This window comes from Arvicola amphibius, chromosome X (assembly GCF_903992535.2).
Source record: "Arvicola amphibius chromosome X, mArvAmp1.2, whole genome shotgun sequence".
NCBI classification, from domain to species: Eukaryota; Metazoa; Chordata; class Mammalia; order Rodentia; family Cricetidae; genus Arvicola; species Arvicola amphibius.
The window spans coordinates 86,123,495-86,146,728 of NC_052065.1; the positions used below are offsets into that span (position 1 = coordinate 86,123,495).

General features: G+C 44.5%; 1 protein-coding gene across 1 annotated transcript; it reads left to right on the forward strand.

Annotated features, from left to right (window-relative positions):
* Positions 1-365: 365 nt before the first annotated feature.
* Positions 366-20,431, forward strand: Srpx2 (sushi repeat containing protein X-linked 2). The gene is made up of 10 exons (XM_038317086.1): positions 366-447; positions 4,978-5,058; positions 13,105-13,296; positions 15,264-15,440; positions 15,715-15,841; positions 16,015-16,136; positions 17,538-17,717; positions 18,004-18,137; positions 19,122-19,243; positions 20,251-20,431. Exons 1-10 carry the CDS (start codon positions 366-368, stop codon positions 20,429-20,431), a joined length of 1,398 nt encoding a protein of 465 aa, XP_038173014.1.
* The last annotated feature ends 2,803 nt before the right edge of the window (positions 20,432-23,234 follow it).

A 23,234-nucleotide genomic window follows, 5' to 3' on the forward strand; every position in this document is an offset into this window, starting at 1 on the left:
ATGTCCCTGCTCTCAGAACTCCAGTGTCCTTCCCTGTGACTTGGATCATGCAATTGTCACACTTGATGGCACCAGAGTAAGTTGAGGATTAGTTGCTTAATGCCTTCCTCTTCCTGCCTGGAGAAAAGGGGCCCATAAATTCAAATAAGTCGTATTATCCTATGAAGCAGGAAAGGTTTATGAGGCAGATTATACAACTGGAATTGATTAATGTTAAATTTTTCTTCCCCACAGATCCCATCTATCTGCTTCTTCTCACTTTTGCGAGTTCATAGCTGACTCGGCTCTGAAAGTCATTTTCCCTTACCCCGATTCTTCGAGCCACCTAGCCCTCCCTCTGGTCTCCTGAAGCTTCCCTGTTAAGGATGGCTGGTCAACTGGCTCAAGGAGGTGTTCTCTCCCTGCTGCTCTTCCTAACACCAGCAGTGACCCCAACATGGTACGCAGGTGAGTTCTGGGAGCTGTTGTCCATTCCTTCTAGGGAGGTCAAGAACTGTTACTCCAAGACATAGAAGAAGGAAGAATGAGACTACTAGATCCAGAGAAAAATTGTTGGATGGCAATAAAGATGACCAAAGATTAAAAAGGGCTACCAACCAAGGCCCATGAGAAACCCCAGCAAGAGGTACCCCACCCATTAGGGCTACACTAACTAAAGTGGAAGAGTGGGACAGGGTGACCTTTGAGGCGATGCTTCCTATTTTCTTCTTTTCACTTGTCATTTTCACTTAACTTCCTGGCAACAATGGGGTTTTTAGGTTTGGCTGTGTGTTTGGTTGTTCTGTTATATGTCTTGCTTTCTATGCAAGGGGTTGAACATAGAGTCTCACAAATGCTGGGCACATTCTCTACCACTGAACTCCATCCACAGCCCACTGATAACTTCTAAGCTGCTTTTAATAAGCCAAATATTTATTAATATTAATTCTTCCCTGAGTCAACTATCCTTGTCAAGACTATAAAACAGGACTCAGATCATGTATCTCTTTCAGAAAGAAAAACGGGGAGACAGGGAGTCTACTAAGAGGGGAAAACCCACAAGACAACCCCCCCCCCTTTTTTTTTTCTTTCTTCCTCCCAGAGTTTACCTATAGGACTTGTATAGCCATTTTTGGCTAACACAGTCAATGACAGTACAGACCACATTCTCTTAATTAGGAATCTCCCAGGCTCTTTGGGGTTTTTCCTTATTTCAGAAAGGAAGCAGCTTTCTGGACATAGCGAGCCAACAAGAATGCTCTGAGGAGGGGGGGGATGCAAGGGGGACAGGGAAAGGATACTGAACCACCATACAGAGGTTTTTGATTGGGTTCCATTGCTAGTTCAAGTGCTAAGAATATTCTGTGGCCTGCAATGTCTGCCCTCACAGGGGCTGGAGTGAGCTAGGGGAATGAGACAGTCCCAGCCAGTGGGGTTAGGAAAATATCCAGAGATGAGTAAATAACAAACTGCAACCATCATAGCCACCGCCATCACAGCTAAAATTTTCCACATACCCCTAGCTCCTGGTAGAGGCCTTTGGCAGCAGCTCTGTTTGTCTGGAACAGCTGCATCCAGCTTTCAAACAAGTATGCAAGCTTCTTCCCCGCTTTGGCTTAACCTGGCTTCACAGGGGGTAAAGCACAAGGGAGGACATTCAGCTGAAGAAATTCAAATCAAGCCCTTGGCAGAGCACACACTGTTTGGGGTTAAGAGAGTCCCGAGTCTTCGGGAGATAAACATGCAGCTGTTCTCCCCAAACGGCCAGCTGACTTCAAGTCTAGAAGACCAAAATCTATCCAAAGACCACCGAACTAAGGGAGTGGAGATCCGATGGTTCAAACGCCAATTCTGAACACTTGTATGAAACTCATTAAAGCCTAAGATGCTAGAGGTTTTCAGACAAGGTATTAAAAACACTCAACTTTATTTGAGGTTCTCAGGGGGCTGTTTGTGAATCAGACGCTCCCCACTTCTACACGAATCACAACAGTCAACACTGCTTGGAAGGAACCCAGGCTCTAAGTCTCTGGCAGCCCTGCAAACCTTCTTAGAAAGGGCTGCATGATGGTAGATACTTAGAGATTTAAAGATTCTTCCCTTCAGTGCTGGCTTAACCACTGGGTTTGTGTCCATTTGCCCATTCATTCATTCATTCATTCATTCATTCATTCAGCAAATACGTGATGAATTTTGCCTTTAATTCCCAAGGACTGTTTTGTTCTCTTGTTTGGCTTTGTTCTCAAATGGGAATGGCACAAAGAAAGCAACCAAGTGTAGACTCAGGGCAAGTTAGAAAATGCATCCAGGAATAATCAACAGAGAGCTGGAAATGTTAGAGACTATACCTCTCTCTCTCTCTCTCATATATATATATATATATATATATATACATACATACGTATATGTATATATATGTGTGTGTATACACACACACACACACACACACACACACATATATATATATATATATATATATATATATATATATATATATATATATATATGTCAGGGAGTCCTGCTGTATTTGTCATCAGAGGCCAGGCATTAATGTGTCTCTTAACATCTTCAATTATGAAATACCTTTCCAACCATACAGTCATGAAGGGCTGGATGTAGAGCATCCCACTTGGCTGTGGAATTTGAAGAAACCCAGTAACCAACCACACAGTAAGCAACCACTGACCAATGCAAAGGAACCAAGAGATGTTCAAGCAAATGGAATGATGCAGGGGCAGTGTCCTTCTGTCTAGCTTCATTCTTACAGCCACTTCAGTATCCCAACATGCGCATAAAATATTCAAAAGTAACTAGGAGACAGGGGAAAGTTTAAGCGGTTAGCTAGCCCAAGCTCATTCCTGGTACAAAGGAAACCTAGCACTGGCTTAGCTACCTCCGCATACTGGTAGAGACTATAATTATGTGATTGAGTCTTTCCCTCAGCTCTCCCACATCCCCTGTAATTTTGGAATAGTATAAAATGCATGGTAGTCTATGGTTTCCCCCACCCCACCCCATTGCCACAGTAAAAATACTAGATTGCAAGACAGACTTTGGTTCTCTATCCCTTCTGGACATAGTCATAACACCTTCTCTACCACCATTTAAAGTTTATCATCTGAGTATAGTCCATGGGGTTCAAACAGGCCTGGGCTGTGAGGTCTACTCTGCAATGTACTATCTCGGAGGCCGTGGGCCACTCCTTTTATTCCCGAGTCAGCCTGTGTCTACACATAGGAGAACGTTAATGATGTGTACCCAATTGAGACGTTATGGCAACATAATGAGCTAGCATACGCTCTACAGAGTAAGGGCTAAGTTGTCATTGCCATTACTTTATCCAGACAAAGGCCTATGACACCCTGCTTTGGCTTCTGGCGAACAGCTGCTCCCTGAGGAGCGTTTCCTCACAGGCTAGCTCTGCAGTGAGAATGGGGAATCAGAATGCTTTAGGGAACCAAGCACAGCTGGCCTCTTGCTTCCAGAAGCTGTGAGGGATTGAGGCTAACACTAAACGGAAACAGCTGACAAGGAGTCCATGCCGCACAAACAAACCGCCCATGTGGGAAAGGGAAGAAGAGGAACCCGCGTGGAAACAAAGGAAAGTCAGTGGGGAAATGTGAAAAGCGTCAAACTGAAGAGAAAAAGTGAACCCTTTACTTTGGAATGAGGGTAAACCAATGAGGATATGATTTCATAAGACAAACTTGCAATTTGATTCATCCCCATGTTTACCAAGTTGGACTGACATCCACACCCACCCCCAACACACACACACACACACACACACACACACACACACTCCTAGCCTGGGCCCTGGGGAGTCAAGGAGCTTCATCATCTTGCCCTCTGCTCCACCCTTTAGTGCAGGAGGTCCTGTGCTCTGCCCAAGAAAAGCCCACAAGCTTATGTTTGGTGTGTTTACACAGGTCAAAGGGCTCCAGCTCTAAAGCCCAGCCCACTCTTGGAAGTACACCCTATCCTGGAAATGGAGAATTGTCTTCAGACTCCAACAGGGCTGCCTGCCCTTTTCCTGAACATGCATTAGAGCTCAGGGACTTTAGAGAAGGCCTTCCGGAAACTTTGCTATGGAAAGAACTAAATTGTTTTCCAATTAGTTCACATTTGTGACTGATTTCCTGCGTCTGGGGAAACATACTGTTTAGTCTCCCTGACAGCGGCAGACCTGCCACCACCAGGAACTGTGCCACTCAACTGCACGGAAGTAGTTCAGCAGCTCACTGCTAAACCTGCTCCTACGGGAAGAAGAGGAAATTACCTCAAGGACTCTGCCTTTGGAGAGGAAGCTTACTGTGAGGGCCGTGCCATAGAGCCATGGCACTACATGTGTGAGGCCCTAGGTTCAATCCGAAACAGTGAGAGAGAGAGGAAAAAAAACTTCCTCTGACTTATCTTTTTACTCCAAGCTGCAATAAAGTGCTTATGAAAGAATTCCGCTTCCCTTTTGCCCTTTAAGCCATCCATCTCTGCCTTGGCAGGCCACAGAGCAATAATAGTCAGGTGGTTAATATGCCCTGTAGGCTAGTGAGCGAGCTTGAAATGCTGTTTCCCTTGGAGAACTGTGTACTGTCTGTCACTGGAGAAGACATTTAGGTGCTATTATTTCCTCAGAGCTGGGACAACAGTCTATCCCCAGAGCGTGGCCATCGGTGTCTCACGAAGACTAGTGAGCTTTATCAAGGGACTGGGCTGTTTATTGTCTAGACTGGCAGGATTGATAGGTGGTTAAAAGTCCAGTTTTTCTGTTTTGAAAGTCATCTAATACAACCAGAGCCCCCACCACCCCTCACCCCTCTGGGGTTGCTCTCTGTGGACCTCATATGATCAAGCTCACCCACAGCAGGTTCTGCAATTTTACAAATCACTTGGCAACCCTATCCTGAAATGCCAGGTCCCCAGAAAAAGACAGGGGTTAGGGTACTGGGAAATACCTGAGTGGGAAATGAATACACTTTTGTATTTTGTTCCTCATCCTAGGGTCTGGCTACTCTCCAGAGGAAAGTTACAATGAAGTATATGCAGAAGAGGTCCCAGCCGCCCGCACCCTGGACTACCAAGGTAATTCTCCTTGCTTCTCAAGCTCAAGGGGGATGTTTTCTGGACTGAGATCTGGATCTTCCCAGAAACACCCCCATCTATGCTTAGCTCATGTGTTCCAATTGCAGCTCAGAGAATCAAGAGTTATGGTTTTAGGCAGGCTGTGGTGGCTCACGCCTTTAATCCCAGCACTTGGGAGGCAGAGGCAGGTGGATCTCTGTGAGTTTGAGGCCAGCCTGGTCTACAAAGTGACTTCCAGGGCAGGCTCCAAAGCTACAGAGAAACCCTATCTTGAAAAACCATAAAAAAGAGTTATGGTTTTTGTTGTGTTTGTTTTTATTTTGGTTTCATTTTTCCTTTTGTTTTGTTTTTACACATCCACTGTGGCACTGAGCCCAAGCCCACTTGTTTTGTTCATTTCTTCCTTGAGACAGGGTCTCACTAGGTATCCCTGGACAGCTCTGAACTCAAAATCCTTCTGCTACAATATCTTTGGTGTTGAGGTTCCAGGGGTGCACCTCCACACCCAGCAGGTGTACTATAATTTCTAATTACAAACTTGGTTACTGACTTGTTGTGTGGTTTCACCTCCCTGGCCTGATGGTTGCTCGCCTATTATGAGTCATTCGGTATGGACCGAGTCCCTGCTCTTTACCTATTCCTGTGAAGGGTGAGCCTATGGGAAATACAAGGGCTACTACAGGGTTCTGCGCCCCCCACCCTGATGAGCTTGCATTCTGGTGGTCATGAAGTGAGAATAAAATTAACCCACACAGAGTAAATCAGTGAAACTGTGCAGTAACCATAAATGAAGTAGGAGTTTAAGATGAAGACTTCAGGAAAGTGGTCACGCATGAAAGATGACATTCAGGACAGGCGCTGAATGACAAGCAGTGAACTGGGAGAGGTGATAAGCAGACATTTGCCAAAGCAGATGGCCAAAGATGTTAAGGGAAAACCAAATTCACTGCTCTAAGGAACTAAGAAGAAATTACACTGACTTGAAGGGATGGAATATGGGTGGAGTAGTAGAGAATAGAATTGAATATAAAGAGCAAATAAGAAAGGCCCAGCGACATAGGGGTCCTTCTAAGGAGAGTCAGCAAGATTGCTGAACAGTAATTCCTTTATCAGATAGAAAGTTAGTGTAGGTGGTGTCAAATATGACTTCAATTTACGATTATCTCTGTCCATGCTTTCCTGGACACACGTAAGAGTTTAGCTGTTATTGTGGTTTGTCACGGGGGAGCGACACTGTAAACGGTATTTCAGAGCACTGAGTAGGTTATTCTGTTTAGAAAATATGGGTTAGAAAAAGGAAAGCCTGAGCTGGGGAGAGTTTCCAGGAAACAGTTACAATAATGTTAGGTAGAAACATTTAATTCTGGGGGCAAATAAATGTAGAGTAAGAGCTGGGCAGTAGTGGCGCCTTTAATCCCAGCACTCGGGAGGCAGACAGGCAGATCTCTGTGAGTTCGAGGCCAGCCTGGTCTACAAGAGCTAGTTCTAGGACAGCTAGGACTTTAACATAGAGAAACCCTGTCTCAAAAAACAAAAACAAAACAAAACAAAAATGTAGAGTAAGGATAGACCCCAGAGGGACTAGAGGTGAGGTTCAAAAGCAGAGTGAATGCATCGAGTGTGGAAGGCTCTTCTGGGTTTAATTACCAGCATCACAATTAAAGGATGCATTCCAGAGATGTTTCAAAGGAGATGATAAGACTGGGTGCAGATTTGATGTGCAAAGGGGTCAAGAAACTAATGTTTGAAAGAACCTAATCTGAATATCAACAAGGACTTTTAAAACCCTTTCAGAAAGATAAAGTTTAAAAAGTAAACTAGGGCTGGGCAGTGGTGGCACACGCCTTTAATCCCAGCACTCAGTGGGCAGAGGCAGACAGATCTCTGTGAGTTCGAGGCCTATGTGGTCTACGAGAGCTAGTTCCAGGACAGCTAGGACTACACAGAGAAAACCTGTCTTTGAAAAAAAGAAAGAAAGAGAGAAAGAAGGAAATAAAGAAAGAAAGAAAGAAAGAAAGAAAGAAAGAAAGAAAGAAAGAAAGAAAGAAAGAAAGGAGGGAGGGAGGGACGGAGGGAGGGAGGGAGGGAGGGAGGGAGGGAGGGAGGGAGGGAGGGAGGGAGGGAGGGAGGGAAGGAGGACAAAAGGTAAACCAGGAGCCAAAGAGATGGTTCAACCTGAGCTCAATCCCTGGCACTACATAGGATAAGGACACAAAGACACAACAACATGTGTGAGCAGGTACTTGTGTGGATGGATACACACACACACACACACAAGAAAAACAAAAGAAAACTGATCTGGAAGGTTGCTGGGTAGACAGTTGAAAGAGAGAGGAGAAGTTTTGTGAACATTTGTGAACACCCAGCTTAAATGAAAGGGCTCTCTAAAGAAAAGGTCAATGCTTTAGAAAACACTGTTATATATGAGTAGAAGAACAAGATACAGCAAACGAGAGAGAGAAATAGTAGTCAGTGTAGAATAAGATTGTCTATCAAGAATATTACAAAAGCTGCAGATGAAAATTTAGAAATGTGGAAAGGATATGGAATCAGCTCTGTCAAGTATCACAAAGATAGCAAATATTTCAGTTACCGAGGTAGTAAATGGTGACCTTTGAGAAAGCAGTTCCAGTAGAAAAATGATCCAAGTTTGGGGTTCTTCTATGCACCTTTCTAGCTATCCCTTTATTGTCTTCTTTTACTGCTAATGGTGCACAATCACTACCTCTGATTCTAAATTCCCTGCAGCCTGTTTCCCCATCCACCCATGTATCTCCAGCTGACACAACACATCTTAAAAATGATAGTTCTCCCTTGAACACCAAATCATATGGCCTTGAGCTTCAGTATCCTCAGTTTCTTAAACAGCAGTAAGCACATCCTTTTGTTATTGTTTCCCCTTCCTTGGATTTCATCTGATCATAGTTGAAGTCAAGATAGGAAATGGGGTCTCTGGCAGTGACCATAGACAGCAGAAGGCTGGCATCTGAATTTTTGACAGCACTGCCTTAGCTTCAGAGTTCCTGAACTGCATCTCTAACACTGCTAGACTCACCCATTTAGAGATGTCTAAAGTGCAGTTCTTTTGTCTTATCTGAAGAAAGTTCTACTGCAACCTGACTGTCCTACTTTACTATAATACTATCACCATCCCCTTAGTGACTCAGAGTTCCAAATAGCCCAGTGTCACTTCTAACAATCCCCGTCACATTTAATAACCCCCTTTCCTCATCATTTCTCACTAGTCATTTATTCACCAATGACTATCATTTCTTTAATACATGGGATTGGAATTATTATTATTCCATACATAGACAAAGGCTGTTGTTTTCTAATTAGATTCCATGGCTTAAGTTTCCACATTACCCCAATGTAATGACCTAGTAAACCCAATTTAAATCTAGCCTTGTGTCGCAATCTGACAACATTTTACACCATGTTTCCACATGAAAGCCGTGTTTTAGCTACTGTTTTTTTTCCACAAATTAATGAAAAATCCATACTTTTTTCCCCACAAATTGATTTAGTACACACCGGGTTTTCCCCACCCATTAATTCATTTTTCTTATTACATTTATTCATTTACTTGGAGGAAGTGTGCCAAAGCACATGTGTGGGGGCCAGAGAGTTGGCCCTTGTGAACCTCCTTCTACCATGTGAACCCTGTGGATGGAACACAGGTCGTCAGGCTTGTTGGCAAGGGCACTTACCCACTCAGCCATCTTGCTGACCTTCATTTTTTAATTCAGTATCGACTAGTACCTCTTCTGAAACGAATGATTGGTTTGTTTATTTATTTGTTTGCCAAAACCACTCACTCACCTGGCCTTCCTTATTTACTGTTTGTTGCTCCGAACAGAAGCTGTTTAACAAAGGGAACCAAGTATATCACTCCCACAGAAGCACAGAAAAAAGTAGGTGCTGACCGTCAGCCTCCTGGGAACCAAAAATGGAAGAATCTGACACTAAAAAGCATCAAATTCAAATGGTTCTTCTTTATGTAGTGCTGTGAACCAAACACAGGGTCTTGTGCCTGCTAGCCAAGTGTTCTGCCACCAACCCACACGTCCAGCTCCAGAACTATTTTTGGAGGGTCGGGCATCCCCATTGTTACTATTTACCTACCTCACTGATTATTTTTTTTTAATTATCAAAGAGCCCTTGAGAAACTTATATGTCACACAGTAGCATTTGCCCCGGCGTCTAGTATCCGGTAGCTCTCTTTGCAACTTAGTCTCCAGGCTTAAACCAAACTCAGGCTATCAATGATGCATGCAAAGGCGTGGCCAGGAAAAGCACAACCTGAGGTCCTGGCCTCCTTTGTAATCCTTTTTGTGCCTTGTAATCATTTTCTCTGCAATTGTACCATTTCAAAACTTCCTTCAGTTTATAAGTGCTATCACCAAGTGGAAGTACTGGGAATGGACACCTGTGTATTGGTGCTTGGAGACATGTGAGACAGTGGCTCCAATCCAGACAGTGATTTAGACAAAATTATTCCTGACACTGGGTGTTTCATGTGTGTGTGTGTTTGTTTGTTTGTTTGTTTGTTTGTTTCATTTTGTTCGTTTGTCTTTGGAGGTTTTTGGTTTTGGTTTTGAGTTTTTTTGGTTTCTCTGTGTAGCCCTGGCTATCCTGGAACTAGAATTGTAGACCAGGCTGGACTTGAACTCACAGAGATCCACCTGTCTCTGCCTCCCGAGTACTGAGATTAAAGGCGTGTGCCACCACCGCCCAGCATGTGTGGAGTTTTATTCGATTCTCACCACAGCCACATGGGGCTGCTTTATTATCTCCCATTTTACAGACCAGAAAACTGAGCTCAGGGGAGTCTTAGGGTAACAGACTTAATGAGGCAGAAGAGGCATTTAAACATAGGTCTGTCTGACTACAAAGCTGTGCTTATTCCATCTCTTTCATTAAAAATGTAACTGTTTTTAAAAGATAAAACAAGAGATAAGAAGGAAAAGGCATATCCTTATTTTAGGGAACACATAGTTTGCCATTGTTTTCACAAACCTCACACTTTCTGCCATTCTCTTATCAGGAAACCTGCGTGGAGTCAGAATCCTTGCTCTGTGGTGCAGCCTTAGTTTGCTGGGAGCTAAGCAGCTGCCTCACAGCTTGCCTCAACCCTGAGAAATCTAGTCACTGCCTAGCTTACAGAGATGGTGTCTCTTGTCAGTCTTTCTCTCTCTCTCTCTCTCTCTCTCTCTCACACACACACACACACACAGAGAGAGAGAGAGAGAGAGAGAGAGAGAGAGAGAGAGAGAGAGAGAGAGAGAGAGAGCATCTTCCCAGGTTTTTTTCTTTTTTAACTCTGGACAAGTTATTATTACATGTTACTCATAATACTAAGTGTCCTATAAATGTTACTCCATTTAAATAAAGTACACACTTGCTATGTTGGGCTATGCAAAGATCTCTAAAATAAATTATTCCCTTATATTCACTTAAAAATAGTGGTTAGAATTGGGCCTATGGGTCAGTGATAGAGCACTTGCCCAGCATGCATAAATAAGGTCCTGGGTTTGATCCCACGGACCACAAAATAGAAAGTATTGGCAGAAAACGTACATAGAAAGAACAAGTTTTTAGAATAGGCAAACTTGGGCTCCATCATGGCCCTGACCCTTACTTCCCAAGGAACGCTGAGAAAGTCATCGAAAAATAGGGATAAAGACAACGTGATTCACAGGGCTACTGGGAAAACTCTATGGGAGGGAGGGACACAAAAGAAAAGCATGCTGCCTAGGCACAGGACTCAGGATTACTACATTTCCCAGCAGACACTTTAGCTAGCACTATCTGACCACAGTCCAGTTCCCACTGGCAGTTCTTCCGTACAGTTAGTAGTTCGAGCAGTTATGACTCTAACTGTATTGTCACCTCTGCTGTATTTCTTCATCTCATTTGCCATTTGCATCGCTGGCACTGGCGTGAAATGCATTGTCTGCCACGCCTCACTGACTTCCACACAACACACCTATCACCATCCCTGTTCTACCGGTCTAGCAGCCCTACCCAAAAAGGAAATGAAGTCAGTCTGGAATTACTTGTTCTTGAGTGCTCCTGTGGGCTCAGAAGCCTCACCTTGAAATAATCTAGAACACTGTGCTAGCCGCCCTGCCAGGGCCACCAGTCTACACTTCCTAGATACTACCTTCTCCTTTATTTGACAACTCCAAGTCCTGTCTCCCGACATTCTGTCCTTATGTCACAATTCCTCTGGGCTGGCAATTTTTTTAAAGAAGTTCCTACACGTATATACTGTGTGTTAGATGAATTCCCTCCCTCCCTCTGCCTTCCTGTTCTTCACCCTGCACTGCTTCCATTTTCCCCTCTGTTCCCCTATACAGCTCTATTTGTTCATGATTTTCTACATCTGTATAAAGTCTAGGAATCACAAATATTTAAAAACCTGTGATATTTGTCTTTCTGAGACCAGGCCAGCAAGCTTGAACTTATTCACAGTAGCTGGGCTCATAGCGCTCTCTTTGCATTGATTCTGAGCTTCGTATTCCCTTCTCCTATTCTTGTTTCCTCTGCCAGTTTCACTCTGGTGTGCGTTTCCTTGACAGAAAATGGGGGACAAATAGAACAGAGGTGCTTTTGAGGTCCTGGCCTCCTACGTAAATCTTTGTGCTATGTGTTATGGCTTTGTAATCAGCAGCTCTCCAAACCTAGCACTTCAGAAACATTATGTAATTCAGAGATGGTGTCTCCAGATGGCAGCCTTGTAACTGCCACTGACAAACTAATACTAGAAGCCTCAAGCATGAAACTGGTTGAGAAATAGTTTTCTCTCTGTCACCTGTCCTCCTTCTTCAGTTGCATGCAAACAGAGGCCCCAGGCCTTCATTGTTTCTTGACTTCCCAATGTAATGTGCTTTGGGTAAAAGTTGCCCCTTTCTCCCTGGGATTTGAAAATCAAATAAGCTTATGCGGTGCTTTTGCCTTCCAAACCCTAGACAAACAATTCTGCGCCGTGCTGCATGGGTAACCTCGTGCAGGCCACCATCCAGTTGTTCCCTGGTATCCCTCTCCAATCTGAACCATCTAGGACAAGGAGCGCAGACCTGCCATTCCACCACTAGGGAGATGAAGGCAGGGACCCATGAATCTGAGGCCAGCAGGGACCAGATAACAGACACAGTCTCAAAAAATAAACAAGAACAAGGAAACAGCGGAAGGGGCATTTATTTTGTCATTAGCAAGGTGTCTTTATGGTGCAACCAGCCTGTACACTTGTATGCCCGGTGCTGAACTGGGATTGGCTTTTCGGTCCTCAGTAGTCTGCGTTGATGTCATGTTCCTGTTCCTTCTCTAATTTATATTTTCCATGTCTTTTTAAAAGGTGTTTTAAATTTGCATGTAGCAGCATGTACTTTCTGGTGTACAGTTCTATGAGTTTTGACAATTATCTAGAGTAAGACAACTAGCATCAAAAGGGGGGAAGCTTTATCACCTCAAAAACTTGTCCCATGCTGCCATTTCGCACTTCTCCCCTATCTTTACCTCTAACCCCTGGCAGCTACTGACGTGTACTCTATGCAGATGGTATTGCCTGTGTGTGCCCCAGTATACTTGCCCTATAATGGAGTCTTGCTTCTCTAGCTTCCCAAAGTACCTTTACAATTTATCTGTGTCGTCACATGCGCCAGCACATCCTTCTTAAACAGAGATGGAACTCATTAACTCCACTAGTCACACATAGAAGCAGTTTTTGACAGTTATGGATAGAGGCACATTAAACAGTGTATAATATTGTGTGTGAACCCAGGTTTTCTTTTCCCTTGAGCAAACACCTTGACCTGAAGTTTATATTATATTATGAAGTTAATCTAATGTTTATCTTTATATAATGTTACTTGTTTGTACCTTCTCGGGGTTGACTGTTAAGCACTAGGCAATCAGTTGGTGTGCTCTTCCCTGATGAGGGCCACCTCTTCCCTTCTGCTCGCAACTCTACTCAGCTGCCTATTGTTCTTTGTGTAAGGTTGATTACTGTACTTTCAGCTTACTTTTCTTCTGCTACTACAGTCCCCAGATGGTGTTATACATTGAATATCCAGGATGGAGAAGCCACATGCTACTCACCAAGGGGAGGAAATTATCACAGCAGCCTAGGCACACGTTGTGAGCTCTCCTGTGACCGTGGCTTTCGACTGATTGGACGGAGGTCGGTGCAATGCTTGCCAAGCCGCCGTTGGTCTGGAACGGCCTACTGCAGGCGTAAGTCATATGTGAGCAGGTACTGGTATATGTGAGAGAAAAGGCAGCCCACTGGCATGGACAGTATATACCTGGAAGTTTTACTCAGTGAAAGTTGGGAATTTTCCATAGGCCTCCAACAGAACTCCTCTTCCTGACATTGGAGTTGATTTTTCTCTGTATGTGATTACGGTCCAAGTAATATGGGTAGTTAAGCGGCAGCCAGCCACTATGACTCACAGAACCCAGAGATGTGTGTAGGAGGACAGGACTTGGCCATGTGGAATGCATGTGGGCCTGGGCCACCTCTTGGAGCTTCCAAGGATGTGTTCCAGACTCTTTCCCACTTGTGGTCAAGTGCCATCCTTCCTAGCCTACAGTCTCAGAAGGTATTGCCAGTAAAGCTAATGAGACATCTGCTAGTCATTATTTTCTCCTTAAAGTAGGAAGAATCCCCATGGCCATAATATGGGGAAACAAATACACACATAACTCAAATCCTATCTCTTCAACTCCCCAAACCCTACTTTTTATTCAAATTCTTCAGCCCTTTGGCGGCAGAGATTTGTCTTCCATATGCGATCAACAACTACCATGTGAAGGGCATCCATGTGTGCACAGGGCTCTACAGGGGCTGCTTCAGGAGCTCCCCCAGCTCCTCAGCCCCGCTTGGGTTGCCGATAGACCAATGGGCTAGAAACTGAAATGTGTGCACATGCATGTTGCCCCTCTGGACGCAGATGTGCTGAGCATTCAGAGATAAGTATGCTTGCTGAGAAGAGAAACTATGCAGGAGAGGAGAAGGTGGAGGGACAGAAAAGAGTCACTTCAACCCTTCCGGTGGTGATAAGTAACTTGCCTTAGGCCCTAAACTCCAGCCTAAACACCATCAGTTCCCAAATGAATTTGAATTGTAACTGACAAAACAGATATAAGACTATAAGTTATAAACATAAAACTGGTCAAAAGCATAGAAATATACCCATTTCCAGGGGCCTAGAATGAGGTGGCTATTGCAATTGAGTCCTGTATTTAGCTTTGACCTTCCTCATGGGTGAATATGTTGTTTTCACTGTCATATAATACTAAGGAAATGAATTCATCCAAAGAGACCAGTCTTTCTGATTTCTGGTTCTGATTTCAAGTAGGTCATTTTTAAATGTGACTTTTATGTAAGAAATACAGGAAAAGAGCAAAGCAATAATCTTCAAGCTTAGTTTAGTCAGGAAGCAAAAATGAACCGAGCCCATATACAATTTTTTTCTAGAAAGTTTTAACATTCACACATTATGCAGGATTATAACTTAGGCTAAAGAAATGTGCATGGCTTCCTTCTCTCAAGTATCCGCTGTCACAGAGAAGACTAACGACAGACTCACAACTATTCTGTGCTAACAGCCTTTAAAGCACACCGATTCCATTTTTATTAAATATTACCATGCCCTCCAGACAGTGGTCTGACCAGCGTGGACAGAAAGCCGGCTGACTGTAAGTGAGCCTTGACTGAACTGTGTGTACAGCCAAGGAGCTTTGAACATGCTTTAGGGCACATAACATTTGAAGAGGACACAGCATCTAAGGAACAAGAATCAAAAATTAACCATTATTGATGCTTTCCCTCAATTGTCGTGGGAGGTAAATATATTTTACTGATGAAAAACAGAGAGGCTCAGAGAAGCGAATCACAGAACAAGAGGTGAAGTTAGTATGCCAAAAGGGGTCTTATTTCGATAATCATGGATTCAGACAACTGATTTACATTTTTCAGACTCTACTATTCATGAACTAAGTTTGCTTCTTACTTGGTAATATGAAAATAAAAAGCAAATTGAAGGAAAGGCAGTTCCATAGAAAATGTTAAGAGCAGCCTGGGTGAGTTTCCGATAGTTTCTGTTGTGCATGACACGGATCTCCCCATGGTAGATGCTCACATATCACCTCCAGATGGTCCCACGGGGTGTTGAACTCGCTGTTTGGTTCTCTCTTAGAGATGAGATGCCACGCACTGCCATTCGTCACTAGCGGCAGCTACACCTGCACAAACGGGGTGCTGCTCGATTCCCGCTGTGACTATAGCTGTGCCAGTGGCTACCACCTGGAAGGTGATCGCAGTCGCATCTGCATGGAAGATGGACGATGGAGTGGAGGCGAGCCTGTATGTGTAGGTAAATGCTGGGAGATCCTCCCGTTATTCTGCTGCCAAAAGGGACCTGACACTGCACTCACAGAAGATGTGGAATTCTGACCACACAATTCATACACATTGTGTCTGAGAATACACAATGGGCATAGCATTATTGCCTATAGAGCCAGGCTCCTTTCCCCTTTCTTAGATAAAAGTGAGCTTTTGTTCTTTCATGTACCAGTGGTGTGTAATATTGCTTCCAGCAGAGAAGGTAGGAGATCTATAAACCCGCACTTGATCTTTGACCTTGGCAGACATAGATCCACCCAAGATCCGTTGTCCTCACTCACGTGAGAAGATGGCAGAGCCAGAGAAACTAACTGCTCGCGTATACTGGGACCCACCCTTGGTGAAAGATTCTGCTGATGGTACTATCACCAGGTAAGCTTGTGTCGTGCATACCTCCTGTATCCCCAGCAGTTTCTCACAGTTCCCCCGGGGTACCCACAGTCAGACCATACAGGCAGTTCCTGAAGTGATGGTGTGCCTCAAATCTCAATTCTAAACACCTTTCCCTTAGGAGCTCAGTAACTCCTTCATCCTGTCTCCTGCAGGGTGACACTTCGTGGCCCAGAGCCTGGTTCTCACTTTCCTGAAGGAGAGCATGTGATTCGTTACACTGCCTATGACCGAGCCTACAACAGGGCCAGCTGCAAGTTCATTGTAAAAGTACAAGGTCAGAAAAAGGTCTTCATTGGACACACTCCTGCTCTGCCTTGACTTTCCAAAACCCACGGCAACCCCCTCCTCTTGATAATATAGGGGTGCACAGAGGAAAGGCCAACTTTATCAAGCAGACTTATCAAGAAACCCCATACTAATTGGGCATAAAATTGTGGCAGAAACTTTGACTCTCCAGTGAGACTCTATGGTTTTTCTAAATCTGGATAAAATTCATAGATAGTTTATGTCTATTTCTTTTCTTGACCTTGAAAGTGAGCAAATCTAATCGGTCTTTGCACCCATTCACATCTGCTGAAACGACATTGTCGGTTGCCTGGTGTTTTCCTCTTTGCTTCCTGTCACATTGTTTCACTTTGCCTTTCTCAACATTAAAGTAATTCATGCTCATAATTAGACATTTTAAAATAAAGGAATAGCCAGGTATAGTAGCACATGCCTGTAATCCCAGCACATGAGGCAGAAAGAGGAGGATAGCAAGTTCAAGGTCAGCCTGGGCTACATATCAGGGTGCTGTCTCAAAAATAAAATTAAAGCAATTCATAAACAATAATTTACTAACCCCATCTCATGTGGCTCATTGTTGATAACATTTTAGTATCTTCCTTCGAGTCTTTTCTCTCTATATTCTGACAATATATAATTTAAGATCACCCTTTTCCACTTCTCATTAAAACACAAGCATTTTCCCCATATTCTTTGATATTGTTTTCATAAATACTTTCAATCACAACATAATTCGACTCGAAGATTGTATCATGATTGGTTTAATCATTCTGTCCATCATGGACTCATCTGATTTATATACTATTAAAAGTAAGTCTGACCAAATGTGGTGGCACATACCCGTAATATCGGCACTAGGAAGCTAGGGCAGAAAGACAGTGGGCTTGAGATTTCTTGGGCTCAGCAGAAAATGCATTCTGGCCTGTGCTATATTGATTGTGAGAGCAGGTCTCAAGAGAAAAAAGTCATTCTGCAAGGTGGTTATTTTTACACTGGGTATCTATAAAAGTTTACAAATATAGATAAGAACATTTTCTTTTATATATTTATACTCACCCCATCTCTCTCTCTCTCTCTCTCTCTCTCTCTCTCTCTCTCTCTCTCTCTCTCTCTCTCTCTCTCTCTCTGTGTGTGTGTGTGTGTGTGTGTGTGTGTGTGTATGTGTGTGTGTGTGTGTGTTTCTAAAAACTAGGAACCTGTGTTTGCATTTCAAATTTAGTTCCTTAAGGAAGGAAACTGTACCTCCAGTTTCCTGGCTCCTGGAAACATTGAAAAGCCATTCATTTGGAGTATCTAAAGTCGCTTATTCTAGAAAGCCTGAAGTGGTCCCCTTTGCCTTTCCTGACTACAAGAGATATCACAACCCCTAACTTGAGCTTTTCTCTGGCAGTGAGACGCTGTCCGGTTCTGAAGCCACCACAGCATGGCTACCTCACCTGCACCTCCGCGGGGGACAACTATGGTGCCACTTGTGAATACCACTGTGATGGTGGCTATGAACGCCAGGGCACCCCATCTCGAGTCTGCCAATCAAGTCGACAGTGGTCAGGATCACCACCTATCTGTACTCGTGAGTGAACAGGCCTGTGGCTCAGGGGCATTTTGGAAGAACGTCTTCCATGGTCCAGAGGTCTAATATTAATGTGCGTGATATGAGGTCAGGGATTCTGACATGGGTCAATTTTAAGGGCCAACATTCTCCCAGAGAATACTTCTACCTGAAGAAGAAGGGTATAAATTCAGGTTTCCTTCTGGAATTCATGTCAGGGAAGGGAGGGAAAGGATATAAAAAAGACCAGAATGCCTTGCAAGGTGAAGAAGGGCGCGTTCCCACTGACCATCTGTTTCTGCCTTAGCTATGAAGATTAATGTCAATGTCAACTCAGCTGCTGGCCTCCTGGATCAGTTCTATGAGAAACAGCGGCTCCTCATAGTGTCAGCTCCCGACCCCTCCAATCGATACTACAAAATGCAGATCTCCATGCTGCAGGTGAGACTTACTCCCCCAGGATGGCCTGGCAAAAAGGTTCCTCTGTGCGACACAAAACCTACATATTCCTGTTTTTGCAGGTAGTGTTTGATTCGGTTTGTCATTAGGTCCCTGGTTGCATTTTAAAAAAGCATTATTTTTGAGGAAAAGTCAGTGAGTTCGCTGGAATGGTAGATGTATAATGCAAAGACCTAGGTGCATGCTGGGAAAACAATGTGGAGAGGCCCGTAAGACAGCCATGATTAAAGTAAATATTAAGAGTAAACTACACGCGTTTTGCAAGGAATTTTACTTGTATAATAAGTGCTGGGTAAGTACCAGGTAATGACTGACTTGCTTTTACACATGTACAGCTAGTTCTCCCAACAACCCCTCTGATGTAGGTACTATTGGGTGCCCCACTGAAGACGCAAGGGAACTGAAGACAGACAGATTCAGTGACTCGCCCAAGATCACTAGCTCAGAAGTGGTAGAGCTGAGACTGAACCCAAGCTATCTAGCTGTGGGTCTGTGCTGTCAATCGCTATCGGGACAATAGTGCCATGACATCACAAAGGAAAGTGATGAAGCTGCACAGTGATTTTAGCTGAGGAGTGGGAGAGAGAGGGAGGTAGGTAGGTAGGCAGGAAGGCAAGTTGGTAGGTAGGTAGGTAGGTTGGTTGGTAGGTAGAAGACTGATGAAAAGATCAGACCAGATGGCTGTCAAGAATTATGTTTCTCTTTTCTACCCCACATTGTGAATCAGTTTCAGACACTGAAATAGAATAAAGAAAACTCCTTTGTGTAGCGAGGGCTTCAGGAATGAAAGGGAAGAGGTTGTACAGACCTCAAAGTGTGTGATAACTTGATTATGAAATTGTGTGATTGTTGCAGAAACCCTTCCTTTCCCATGTTGCCCTATGTGGTCATAGGTGGGAGTCAGCCAAGCAGCCTAAAAATTTAAGTGCGAAAGGCTGTTCTATATAATGTTTTCTTCCCTCCCAGCAATCCACCTGCGGACTGGACCTGCGGCATGTGACCATTATTGAGCTGGTGGGGCAACCACCTCAGGAGGTGGGGCGCATCCGGGAGCAACAACTATCAGCCAGCATCATTGAGGAGCTCAGGTGCAGGGCTGGGAGGCTGCAGGGCAGGGGTGGGCAAGAACCTGATACAGGACACTAGCAAGCAGGAGCGGAGGCTCTTGGAGACACTGCTTATGTTCCAACTCTTAATAGCTGTACTAAGTCAGGAGAGCGATGCTCAGTTCGAACCGAACATGACAATTAAATGGAGGTTTCAAACACACATAGCCAGGCCCCACTGCAAGCCACATCTCTGGGCTTTCATAAAGCACCTCAGGTGACTTTGAAGAGCCATAACGGAGAGAGACACAAAGGATTCCACTCCAGACGTGAATCTCTAGGAAGCTTCTGATCTCATTGCTTATGAGCTCCTCTGTTTACCTTCAGTCTCCAAAGGAGAAAAAGGCATCTTTGGTCACTGAAATCTGAATCCTATCTATCTGTCCCTCATGAAAGAGAAGGTTATAGGCAGCAGGTGGTAGAAGTTGACTTTTCTCATTATCTATCCATTATCGGCCTTACAGTTCCCCAATTATACTCAGGTCCAATAAAGCCATCAGTGCTCTGTTTGAGAACCAATACCTACCTACCTCTAGGATTTAGTTTCAATGGGGACAGACTGATTCCTGCCAGTTAAAGAGACTAGGTAACCCTCAGAGGAAGGAGACAGCAGACTTGCAGCTACAGGTGGGAGAGTTAAGTAGGATTTGCTCATCAACCTCCTGGCTGCTAAGGATGATGCGCATACAAGTCCTAGTGTCTGCAATACGCGCCCCCTGGAGTTGCTCCATGCAGCCTGCATGTAGTAGATAACAGCCTTGCCTAAAACGAAAAACATGGTGCAGAAATGACAGGTTAGGGTGAGGAAGGAAAGCTAGACATCTAAGGCTACCAAGACTAGGAACTGAGGCGAAAATAAGCAAAAAGGATTTGAGACAGGTAGGGGAGGGGTACCAGAAAGGGTGGAGCTATAAGAGAACAGAGGGTAGTAGTGCAGTCCTGGGGAACTCGTACCAAGGTCTCACACCTCTCTGGCCTGCTCTGTCTAGGCAATTCCAGCGCCTCACTCGTTCCTACTTCAACATGGTGTTAATTGACAAGCAGGGTATTGACCGGGAACGCTACATGGAACCTGTCACCCCTGAGGAAATCTTCACATTCATCGATGACTACCTGCTGAGCAACCAGGAGCTGGCCCGGCGTCGGGAGCAAAGGGATGTCTGCGAGTGACCTTGAGTCAGGTGGCTGAGGTCAAGTGCAGTGCACAACTGTCCTAGGTAGCTTAAACTGAGGAGGAAATGTTTGCCCACAGTGTTGGGAGCAGGACTCAGGTGGGAAGTGAGGTTTGCCAAATCTAGTACAGCTCCAGACATCATTTTAGGGGAGAATATTCGTTTACCTAAGCAAGGCTCCACTTCAGGTAGCACTGGAGAAACACACAAAAGGAGGTTGGGACTGAGAACAGGCCCTGGGCAGTGGGTTGGGGGTAGATGGGCTTCTCCTGACTACAGCCTCTGCCTAGCTCTCCAAAGTCTTTCAGATAAGTAAATCCTAAATTCATTCATTTCCTATGGCATCAATGGCTCCTTTACTCTCTGGTGACAGCAGAGGGCAGCATCACAACAGACAAGCAAGACACTTTAAACAAGTAAAAGCAGATTTTCCTTACAGTTCATTAACTGTATGAGAAGCAGGAGAGGGGTGACAAGGGTCTACAAAACATTCTTGAAGCTGATTGTCATTTGTCATTTCCCTTTCCGGGACACTGGGCTAAAAAAAAATGCTGCTTGAACCGTTGCTTCATCAAGAGTTAGACAAACATTTTCTCTAGTTTGGGAAGCAACACCCAGCCAGAGCAGGAAGTTCCCTCCTAGACACTCCAAATAGCTTGTGGGAAAGAACTTCTGCCTACTGAGGTCCTCAGTGCTTTAGTGCCCCTGACGGTGGCCCTTCATTAGAGGTTCCCCCGGTCTGTGAACCAGACTGCCTCTAGGAATTGGAGAAATGGCTCAGCTGGTAAAACGCTTCTCATGTTAAGCATTTGGACCTGAGTTTGCTCCCCAGAACCCCTGTAAAACGGCTAGATGTGGTGGTGTGCCCTTGGCATCCCAGTGGAGAGGTAGAGATAAGCAGATCCGTGGGGTTCACTGGTCAGAAAGTCTAGTCTAATGGTGAGTACCAGGCCAAGTAAGGAATACTTTCTCAAGCAACATGGTAAATGGCATGAGGAACAAAACACAAGCCTGGCCTCTGATCTCCACAAGCTCCATACACAGGCACATACGTGTGCATGCACATGTGCATACATACATATATACATACCACCACCACCACCACCACCATAGCAGGAAAGCAGGATAGCCTCATGCATTAACTTCCTCAGATACCCACTTTTAAGAGATGAGCATGGAGCAGGTAGCTACAGGAGTCAAAGGTCAAGGTTAGGAACGAGGCCTGAAAGTAAACTTGAGGGTGAGCTTTTGGGAAATGGGGCCACACAGAGAACACTGCCTTTCCTTTTTCTTTCTTCCTTTGTCTTGCATCTTTTGTGCCCCCCACCCCCTCTTTGCTGGGCAATAAAGCCAGGGTCTTCCACACGCCAGACACTGCTGCTGAGATGCATCTCCGGCTGCAGGTTTCTGCTCTGACTTGTGTCTCCCAAGGGGTGTTTCACCAGGGTTTGAAAAAAAAAATGTTCTTCCCTTGCTTCTGAGAACTGCCTCCTAGACAGTGATGGAAGCCAGAGACATAGTCAAGGCTCAGCCACCCTGCTCCTTCCATTTTCTCCTGGGCACCATCATTGGGCAACTGCAGGCAACCAGCAGGCTGGGTGGGGAGACAGAGCTAACAATGCTCAAGAATGCACTAAGTGTCAGGTGCCATTATAAACACTGACTAAGAAGTGTCACAAGGACAAAGGAAGGTAGGTGTTGTTGTTAGCTCCCATTTACTCATTAAAGGAATTAAATCTCAGAGAAGCTAGGCAATATGCTAAATTCCCACAGCTAGTAAGTGGCAGCTGGGCACAGACACCAGCAGTCAGCTTCCACTCCGCCATCTGACCTTTTCTACTTCCCATTACAAGAAAATTGAACACCCGAAGGAGAAAAGTTCCACCTTCCATGGCCACAATATTCACAGTGGTCCCAGGAGGAAGGAGCAAAATGAAAGACTCTCAGCCCAGGAAAATTCCTCTTTAAAGCAGAGTGCTAAGACAGAAATCACAAGCCTACAGCAGACAGGCATAGCAGTGAATTAGAGAGAAGCAATTTCAAATGGAGTTTTCTTGGAAATCTCAGTTTTAAAAGGCAAAACGAGAAGACAGGCAGTTGCTGGGTGGAGTAAAACATGGGGAAAAAAATCAAACTTGGAAGTGGGGAAATCCCCTTCTCCATCTTCCCTGGAGAAAAATACTGGAGCTTTAATAGACCAAAGGCAAAACCTAGGCAGAAGGTGAAATGCCGTGAGTTCATGTAGGAAATTTCTGGTCAGAGTAAGGTCTGTGATTCCAAAGGCAAAGACAACACATTGGGAAAGACAAATGCTCTCCTTGTCTTTATACTAGCACTTCAAGTGGCAAGCCAGGACTTGCTAGTAGGTAAATGACCCAGAAGATAACACAGGGCCCCAGTACCTCCTGCATAAAGTTCCCAGCTGGGCCTGACCCTTGCACATAAATGCTCCAAGCAACTGAGGCTTAAAAGAACTTTCGGGGCTTTCATTTTGTTTCATTTGGAGTAATCAAATCGATCTTGCCTTCTGTAAGTAAGGCTTTACTGTAACCTCCTTGGTAGTCCTTATAGATTATGACTTAAGAAACCCTAAGGTATTTTAGGAGAGACAAGCCATCATTTTGTTTGATGTTCTGCCCTTAACATATATCATTCTCACAGAAGGCAATGTGGTAGAGTCAGGTCTGGATTCAAATTCCAATTCTGTCACTTGACAAGGAGCGTATGTTTGGTCTGCAAGAAGGGAAGGTTTCCTACTTCATGAGGTGTTGTAGAAAGTCAGACAATCTCATGCAAACCCT